Source organism: Solea senegalensis, linkage group LG7, assembly GCF_019176455.1.
Source record: "Solea senegalensis isolate Sse05_10M linkage group LG7, IFAPA_SoseM_1, whole genome shotgun sequence".
Lineage (NCBI taxonomy): Eukaryota > Metazoa > Chordata > Actinopteri > Pleuronectiformes > Soleidae > Solea > Solea senegalensis.
The window spans coordinates 19,973,096-19,983,403 of NC_058027.1; the positions used below are offsets into that span (position 1 = coordinate 19,973,096).

The 10,308-nt window shown below is 43.2% G+C and overlaps 1 protein-coding gene across 1 annotated transcript in view; it reads left to right on the forward strand.

Moving 5' to 3' along the window:
* Positions 1–9,742, forward strand: part of fto (FTO alpha-ketoglutarate dependent dioxygenase) — a 114,338-nt gene extending 104,596 nt beyond the window's left edge. The window contains exons 9-10 of the mRNA XM_044030823.1: positions 7,483–7,623; positions 8,210–9,742. Of these exons, the coding sequence (XP_043886758.1) occupies positions 7,483–7,623; positions 8,210–8,216 (148 nt within the window). The 3' untranslated portion in view covers positions 8,217–9,742. The remainder of the gene's footprint in view (positions 1–7,482; positions 7,624–8,209) is intronic.
* The last annotated feature ends 566 nt before the right edge of the window (positions 9,743–10,308 follow it).

The following is a 10,308-nucleotide window of genomic DNA, read 5'->3' on the forward strand; positions in this document are numbered from 1 at the left end:
TTCAGTGAAGTGCCTTAGGGCCTAGGCTGGGTGCTCTTCCAAACAAATTGCTGGCTGTTCACAGCGTTTTAAATGCCGTGGCCCTCTAATTAAACTATTTACTTAATAGGGTGAAACAAAACTCCTGTTCACGCAGCAGGAGCACCAGGTGATGCAGAAGTTCAAACACCTGGCAGAAAGCACGCCATGGATGCACAGCATACACATGTTTACACATGAATGGCAATGAAGGCCTCTCCCAAGTTAGGGACTTTTTTTTAGTTTTCTTTTGGTTTGTTTACAAGGGGAAAAACAACCTGGGTGCATTTGAGAAAGTGCAACTCGTACAGCAAATTACCACAGACACAGTCTGACATCCTCTTAAGACTATAAACACTAGGACTAATGGTAGAGTTACCTGTTGACAGATGCCTGATGTGTGAATGTGAACATCTTCTCCAACTGCCGGCCACTCCTTTGTTTGAACATTTTAGAGGTAAACAACAATTAAGCAAATGAAATAAGAACTCAAAAGTGCTTTTTTAATTTAGATTTTTAGTTAGTGTGAGATGTTTTAGTGCTACAGTTTCTGATTTGAGGATGTGCTCATCTATTGTCTGGTTGTGTCTTGGACATAGTATAAATAGTTGAAATGACAGCTTTTTGTTTTCATTTTAGTATTTCAAAAACGGATTAACCAGACATTAAAATAAATAAATGATGTCTTAATGAGATATGATGTATAGTATTTATCTTTACGGAAATTTATTTTTTGTGTTGATGGTATAATTATAGCCTGCACCTGGGCCAAACCAGGTTCATGGGGTTTTAGATGTATGACTGTTCCAATGGGGTGTGTATCTTTGGCTTGCTCAGCCTATTACACTCATTGTGGCAAGCAATGTCATCAGTGCACTGACATTTTGCATGTGGTTTGAACGCATTTCAGTATCTTTTCCAAGCGTAGCAGAGCACTGCTGCTTCCTACTGTCAAAGGGTTGTGTTTGTTCCCATGCCTTTTAGTAATTGGAGCTGCAAATGCTCTGTTTCAGTTGGTGTCATGCAGTTTAATAAACAGGTTTCCGAAAACCAATATCTGTTGTGCAACAGTTTAAAGCTTCTATGTCACAGTTTAGCTTTGCACAAAAGCTTCAGAACATAATACCACATCCCCTGGAGCTACAGGAATGACTTGTAACCAGGCAATTGAAGTTACAATAGGCTATAATTAGCTGGGCCAGTTTGACCCCACTATTGTCACCTGAAGACAGGTGGGAATTGTGCTCATGCTGGATCGACCTTATCATGTGACTGGGGTCAGGTCTCGTCCAATGGCTTGGCTGTATAGCTGTCGCGGCAAGCCTCATCCATCACCAGCTTTATTGCACTATTCAGACACTTGCCCAGGAGGGAGGGGGCACATGATGATGCAGAGGAATTGGGGATAAAAATGATTGTTTTACAAGAAAATTCTTAGAACAAGCAAGTTTTCACAGCAACAGCACAACATTGCCCTGAAAATGAAAAAGTTAGTACTCTCAGTGTCCCAGTAACCCTCTTCCAGACAGCAGATTTACAGCTTTCAAACATTGTGAAAAAGCGCAATCACTTGCAGGCTCATAACCTCTTTACCCTTGCCGTCAAGTCTTGCAGTTGCTCTATTTGCTCTCCTGGGCTTTATAGATAAACGCCATCATCAGGAAAAACTTAAACGTCTCTTCACAACCAACCCTGATGAGTTTTGTCTGAATATATCAAAATGTTTCACTCTGGTATTTGACCATGTGTTGATCATTTAGGATGATGACGACGGAGAGGGTTGTCTTGTTGAAAGATGATGTGCGTCCCAAAGTAAACACAACACATTCTCCTTTAAGCTAGCTGTTTCTGTTGAAATAGCCTGGAGCCTGGCACAGGTGGCTAGTAGGCCAAAAGCCCAAGCCTCCCTCATTCCTCCTCAGTCAGACTCTTGTCCACCCACACACACACACACTATCTCTCTCTATTTCTCTCTCTCTCTCTCCAACTTTCTCTAGAAATGTACACACCTACACACAGATCCAACGCCTTAGGGGGATGATCAGTCTCCCCACTCCTTGTCGGAAGAGTAAATGGCCAGGAGGGCCTTATCTGTTTGTCCCTTTCCTGCCTCTTTTTTTATTAGAACCTGTTTGTATTTGAACAATAGTAGTCTGCTCGTAAATTTTGCGCCTGTGTTGACATTAGGCTACATTCCATCCCATAGCCTGAGGAGGCAAAGGAGCAGGCCAGGGTGTTTGGTAATTTGTTACGCTGTTAAGCACCTAATGGACGTCCACCTGGTTTTTGAGAGCAGTAGCATGAAGTTCAGGGGCTTGCCTCCTTTGCACTTCCAGTCTGCAGTAGTGTTTTATTGCCTCCAATTATGACGGCTATTTAGAGGCTACCTAGCTTTGTGTGTGTTTTTCTCTTACATCTGCTTCACCTTGCCTGAGACCACGCAGTCGCCCAGACCACATCAAACGCTCAGGGTGTGAAGTAGGCAGGGCTTTGCAGGAAAGATATACCCTCTCAGTCGCTGTCGTAGATCTGCCGACTACCTCTGCGCACAGCGTATGGACGAGATGGCTGGAGATGCTTTAATAATGAGCCGTATTTGTTTCATGTGGTTTAAAATCGCCGTCCAGACTGCAGCTGGCAACATGGAGACCTCACAGAAGTCTGAGAAAGGGGTTGCCCCACCCAAAGGTACCCATGATCCTTGGCAGAATTATTGTTCCCAGAAGTGGCAGCGACATGGTGGCACGTGGGGGAGATTGCTGAAAGCCCAAAGCAGCGCCCACCTCATCCCCAACCCCACCCACCCTCGCTAATGCATTTTTTCGTGGTTTCCACAACCATTAATTAAAGGGGAAAGAGTGCATCAGATGTTAGTTTTATTAGCCTAGGCTCCTTAGAGGGAATCAAAATGAAGGGAACATATGTCATGCATTTGATGACGCCCCCACCACCCACCCCACTTTTTCCTCTCTGTTTCTTTCTCCACAATTGCCCACCTCACACACTCACTAAGTGTACAGTCAGCAGCTGTCTACAGACACAATAGCGTTTGATTGATCCTGAGGAAACGGTTAAGACGCGGCCCTGCCCACGCTTTCTGGCTGGCTGGCTCACATTCTGCACCACTTTACATTTATCGCTGAATGTGGCAGTGATTGGGATAATGGGAGCTGCGGATGGTGGGTGGGGATCTGACGCGTTGCTCAGACTGTAATGAGAAAAGCCAAGAGAGTTCAGAGGACCTTTTGAGTCTTGGGTGGTGTAGGTTGAGATCCAAGGCTTGACGCTTTACAGGTCGGGCCTTGTTCTGAATGTCTCCCTGTTACGCTGCCCTCTGCGTGACATCACTAATAACTTGCACAACATGGTAGAAAAGTAGCTTTGTAGATAAATGCTATCTGTCTGACTCTCTCTCACCCAGAATACAACTGCATGACATACAAAGACAGATGTGCTCAATCGCTCGTTTCTTACTCAACACGGCGTAGATACAGAATGTACATGGTTAAAATACTTCTTTCTTTTCTTCTCCTTGGGACGTGATTGTATGCCTTACCTTCAGGGGCAGGCTGATTTATGAGACACATGCCGTTTTTTTCATGACTTGTTTGATTGCATTCTCACTATCAGGCTCTCAGGTTGCCAAACCCATAAAAACTCACACCTGGACAGGATTGCTCCAGAGTCAAATGAAGCACAGTGAGAGCATGAGGGAGCAGGTGATCCGAGGTATTTATGCTTCCCTTGATCAGCACAGGCGTATAATACTTTTCAAAGTTAATATGGTTGATTGATTGATGGCCTGTCTCATTGTACTTTTACAAAGGGTGTATTTTTTTTAAATGTACGTCATGTCACATACTTAAGAGATGATTCTGAATACTGTAAACAGAATACTTTAATATAATTATAATGATTAATATATATATTATTTTTTTTAATTAGAGGAGAACAATACACAAAGCATTCAGCCAGACAAGCATTGTGTCATGTATCTGGTGAAAGTGTTTAAAGAATTAAAGCTTGAGTGATTGATTAATTGATTAATTATTTGATTGATTGATTGATTGGTTGGTTGGTTTTTACTTTACAAAGACAAAAAGAACACTCAGTGGTAAACCAGAAAGTGTGTGGGCTGAGGATAATACTAGTAATATGGTAGTCAAGGCAAATTGTGCAAATACATTTAGGGGAATTTCTAAAACGCTACTTATGTTGTTGGAGACGAAGCATCCAAAACACACGTCGTTGAGCAAAGATATCTAAAAGTTTTCTCTCAGCGTGGTGTGACCCCAGCCTGGTCCTATGATGATGTACCAAGTCAAGCAGCCCGGGCTCTCTCGTCCCATGTGGTTACAAACGACCCCGTGTAACAATAATGCAATAAGTGTTGTCTCCCATCTACATTCTCTGGATTCTTTTTCACTCGGTCTGACACAATTGTGCATTTATCAGTGTAATTGCATGAGTCGGAAGCACTGATGTTGTCTATTAGTCAGATTCCCATCCTGTGAAGAGCAGTGGGTCTTTTAATGTATCGCCCTGCTTGAGTGTAGTGCTACACAATAACACACCGAGCGTAGATTTAGTGGACTGATCATGCTGATGATGGCGACGATTTGGGGCGGTGAGGTGATGGCATTGATACTGGACCCTCTGGCACTCCTCTAACAAGCCTTTTAGAGAGAGACTATGAGTGAAACAACAAAGTGAAACCGAGGTTAATCATTTTATTTACTTGTTTTTTCTCTCCCTCTCTCTCTCTATCTCTATCTCTCTCTCCTTTCACTACCCCTCTTTCGCTTTCCTTTCTTTAACCAAGTGATGGAGCCCGGACCATGGGCGGGAAATCAATGGGGAGCGCATTACAGTAAAACGTATTGATTAGGAGACCTGCAAGCAGTGTGTTGGTCGCAGAGATGGTGGAATGATGCAATGCTTAAAGGAATTTATCCTTTGACTTTTACATTAACCTTTTATTGACTGCTTTGCCTGTCCATAATTAACACTCACTTTAGCTAAAGTGGTTAGTTTGAGCGCAAAGGGGGCTCTGGCCCTTACTTCAGTGACGGCCCTTGAAGCTTCCGCCCCAGCTGCAGTTCAAGTGCACTGCGCTGCATGGAGGGAAAGGCCTCTGTGGAATAGAGGCGATAGAATCCTAGATACCTTTCACATTAGCATACCATTTGAGTGGGGGCCTGCTAGGCTATAGGGTTTCAGGGCAAATTGAAATGAGTGATTGTATTGCCAATCTCTCTTGACCGAGCGCCAGATGGGATAGTTAGGCCCATATCTGTCTGGGGTTAATCCATTGGAACAGCCTGGACTCACAAACACGTTCTCTTCCCTCCTTAACCTCCCACACACCTCTTTGTCTTTGACCTTAACTTTAAGGTGGGCTGTTCTGATATGGGAAAGTCTTGTGGTGAGCAATGTTTTTTACGCCGCTGTGGCTTACACTGAATTTCTAGCAAGAGCCCAGGAGAGCTTAAGGCACCACGCTTGATATTGACTTTTTGTTTGGTTCCATTTTAGCAGTCAAGGGACGGTACCTTATGAACAGTGGTAGATTGTGTAAAAGTGTGCGCTGAATTACCTTCACTATATTATCTTTGATACTCCTCCAATCTTGATTTCTTTTATATCTCTGCTAAACCCGGAGTGTTCTATTTGCAAGCTAATGTTGCAAGATGACTTGTCAGATAAATGCAGCCGCTCTGTTGAAGGCGGCTGGTCAGGTTTTTACGGTATGTAGCCTTTCATTATGAGACTGGACAGGAGAAAAGAGCCGAGTGTTTTCTCTCACAGCACTGCTGCATGAAAACTTAATCACACCAAATCAAAGGCCTGGGTTCCATCGGCCTCTGGTTTCCTCAAGCTGATGTCAGCAGAGCCACACAGTGTGTGTGTGTGTGTGTGTGTGTGTGTGAGAGAGAGAGTCTGGGTCGCCCCTCTTTCTCTCTCTCTCTCTCTCCCTCCCTCTCCCTCTCAAACACACACACATGGATATGTATGCCAGCCATGTCCTCCTCCTCCTCTGAAGTGGCGCTTCCTTTAATTCACACCCTAAATAAATGATGAGAACATTTAAACACACAGCTCGTCGCAAAGCCCCAAGGTCGCCTAATCGTATTATTTATGAAGTGATGTGCTTCATAATGGTACTTAGTGCATGTTAACAGATGCTATTATCAGGCCCTCATCCAGAGAGCAGAAGATATATTGGAACAGTGGATGTTAATGCTGGTTCTCACTACCGTAGCGCAGCAGCTCTTTAAAGGGCAAACCGCACCAAAATGCAGCACTTAGGCTGAGAGCCAGTTGAACATTAAGTGGCTTCAGTGAAAATATATAACCACATATTGTGGCAGCCCCCTCTGTCCCCTGACAACCTTAACATCCCCTCCTCTCATCCATAACCGACCCCGATATCCCTGTCTATGGCTCTCTGCGTCCTCTCCTTAAGTTGCTGGCCACAAGGTGGTGGTGGTGGTTGTGTGTGTTTTGTGTGGTTTTGGGGGTGTATTTGAGGTTTTAGGCTCTAGATGGGGCAAAGGGATGTGACAGGACAGACTGTGGCATAATGACTGAGTTGGGAGTAAAAGTGGCCTCAAGGCTCGAGAAAATGCTTGGACCACCACTTGGAAGAAACACACACTGCACACATGACATACAAATGCCGCCCTCCACCTCTCCCTCATGCACCTCCAGGCCAAGGGTCAGTCTCGTCTGTCAAGAGGCAGAGGGAGAGCAGAGTTACAGCAGAAAGCAACACTGAGTCATGGCAGTAAATATTTACACAGTCCGACAAAAGATGTGGCTGAGGTCTACGGGGTTCAAACACTGGAAATGACAACTAACCCCAGATTATTAATCATATAAAAATCACGCAGTTATATGAGAACGGTCCTGCTGTGTGCGCGTGATATCACAGATTTTCATCAGGTGGCTCCTGTCGCATTCATTTATGGATTTAGAAGTACTTTCCCCAACACATGACTTTCTACCCCTCCCTGAGCTCCATTAATCTCAATGGGTTTTACTGACTTGAACGTTTTTAAAACAGTTGTCCCAAGAAATGAATATCCCTGTGTACGCACAGACACACTTACTCTCATATCCTGGAGGTTGTAACAGAGGCCGGTGTTATTAGAAGTCATAAAAAGAAGAGGAAACACAAAGGTTTACCACCTCCTGGTCAAACACACACTATGTTTAGTGGCAACTTAACACACACAGAGACACACGCATGTGTTTGTTTTTCTTTCATCACATGAAGTGACTTTTCAATGGCAATTGTTTCAAAATGTTACAGTCATATCTCCAAAAGCTTGAAATAGAACTCAGGCAGTTTTGAGAGTGAGGTTAGACACGTGTCCTAATGCTTATGAGCGTCTGCTGTTTGGATTTGATGGGAGGGAGGAGTTAATGGGTGCATTTGTTTCCCCTGTTGTGTCGCCTCAGGTGTCACTCCAGCCTGGCCCAGACGTTACCGCCTGAGGAGGCTCCAGTGGACCGACCCTTCTGGGGCACGGATGACCCCAACATGCCGCTCCCCTTTGATCTGGCTGACATCATCAACAGAGTGGAGTCACTTCTCTGGAGGTGGGACTGTATTGATATTTCCCTATGTAGAAGTTGTACACATACCATACAGCATACACTCATTCACAGACGAGTGCATTAGAGGTTAGTGTATCGCTTGCGGCTAGCTTATGATTTCGTTTTTAAACAAACATGTAATCAGTTATGAAGTACATAATAAGACACAAAAAAAAGGCTCAGAATGATTTCTAAAGACCAACAAAAGACAATTGTGTGTAATGTATATGTGAATATACATATGGATATATTCACAACATCAGTAAAGTACACAAAGAATAACAACAACATGTACGACTGACTTTAATAAAGTATAAAATTAATAAAAGGGGGAGATCACATAGCTGGCCATTCCCTGCAGTTTTGTGGAGACTTTTTCAAAAGCTCAAAAACACATTATATATATATATATTATAAACAATCTTGGAAATATAAACTGAATCAAACATTACACTTGGAATGTTGAACAGTCCTGCACGAAGGCCTTTACGCCACTTGTTGTCTTCGGACCTCAAATCAGCTTTATTAACGTTGACGCAGACTGATGGTGTCATTGTTCTTTTCTTGTTCTTTTTATTTCCTTGACCAGGATGTGAAGGATGGATAGATGAAGACAAGATAAAATACCTACCAGCTTTTTCCGAATGGCCCCCCTATTTGCTGAGGGGACAGACAACTGATGGCATCTCTGTTGTGATCTCATGGAGACTGATACTCTTTTGAGTGGGGCATCTACATCACCCCTTGGGCCACCCCCCAACCCCCCCCCCACCCAGCGACCACCCCAGCTCACCCTGGCATCGCGGCGTCTGTAGCTTGGATTTGGCTAGAAGGAAACCAGAGCTCCACAATAGAACCAGAGTAGTGCTTCAGTAACATGCTAACAACACAGGCTTAGCAACAAGCTGTTAGGGTCACAAATGGTCTAACAAATACTAAGTGGAACCTGCATTTCAGTGTTAGCATACATTGTGCAACTGCAGTATTTATTAATTCACTGTACTTTGTTACTTAATCTCATGTAACCCAGTCATGCTTTTATCAGTGGATTGACTCATTCTTCGTAGTCCCAGTTCAGTACATACACATATATGCTTTCACACAGTGTTATAATACAGTATAGAATGGTGAAAAAAAAACGAAACAAAAACAAAAAAACAACAAAATGGTATTGTATAGTTTAATCCTGCTTAATGTGTTCGGAAGTGGAATGAGCTTGGAAAGAGACCAAAGAAAGTCAATGACAAAAAAAAAATGTTTTTTTCTTTTTTTTTTCTTTCTTCTGTTGACGTTGCAAAGGTGCGCTTGTGTAGTAAGTGTAGCGTGGCAGTGTGTGTGTGTGTGTGTGTGCGTTTGTCGTCATGTGACGATACATGTGATGGTTGCGTGTTTGTGCATGCGCACGTTGCCTCTCCCATGTGTCTACATGAGGGTGTGTATGTAAGAAGGTGATAGAGTGTGTGTGTGTGTGTGTGTGTGTTAGCCTGTAGGCAGCCTGCCAGTTGTTTGTTCTTGAAGACGTGCATATGGAGAAACAGAGACGAGCAGCAGGGCCCCTCTGCCTCTGCTCTGATGAAAGGCAACACTGATAGAATGACCTGGAACATAACCGCTTTTTCTCATAATTACAGCTGTTCAATCGCTTTTAATTACTCTTAAAGTGTGTACAGCACCACATTCCCCTGTAATGCTGCAGGCCATCTGAGAAAGTGAGAGAAAGATCCAGCGCTTCTGACAAAATCCACTTTCAAAAAAAAAACTAAAAAGGGTGGGAAAAGGGGCCAACGTCAAAGCAGTGTAGCAGCCCTCCTCGTTTGATTTCTTTCTCTGTCATGATGAAGTAGGGACGCTGTTTACTACTAAAATTGTAGAATACACTCCTTTTTTTCTCTTTTTTTTTTTTTTTACTTCTGAAGTTTTTTTCCAAGATGTTAATGGTTGCCAAATGCTGTTGTTGCTGCTTTGTTTTGTTTTTTTGCTGCGCCTCTGTTGTTGTCAGAGATTTGTTTGTAGATCGGCAGTAGCATTGACTCGTTTTGAATCACTCTGTGCTCTCTTCGCCACAGCTTGTCAGTCTAAAGCAATAGGAATGGCAGTAATTAAAAAACTGTGTTTTATCCAATGACCTGCAGTTCTTTCTGTGCCTTTACCTATCTCTTTTTTTGGCAGAAAAAGAAGAAGATGAAAGGGAGAAATATGAAACATTTTTCTCAATAAGAACCAATCTGTTCACATGTAAGATATAGGTGGAATTGGACCCGCATGTTTTTGCAATAGCCCACAATGGACAATAGCAGACATGGGGTTTTTATTCTAGCACAGGTTTTCCAACATACTTAGAGAGGAAGGGTGAGGTGAAGGATATTCATCTGCAACTTCATCAATGCGTGTTGCTAATTTTACACACTGCACCTTTAAAAGCAGGATCTTCCATGAGGCAAACACACTGCTCACATCTCATACCAGAGTAGCCATTGAACATATCTGAGTCTTTTTTTTTTTTCTGTGTGTGCCAGATGAGTCATGTTTACTCAAGCAGGACAAGTCAAAGTGACACTGTCAATCACAAGCAAGTGTTCAGAACTTATGCATATAAAACCTATCTGCCTATTTCCCGTAGGGCAAAGCTTTGGTTTTCCAAACATGTTCACACAAAAGCAAACATTAGTTTTAAATACTAATTAGGTA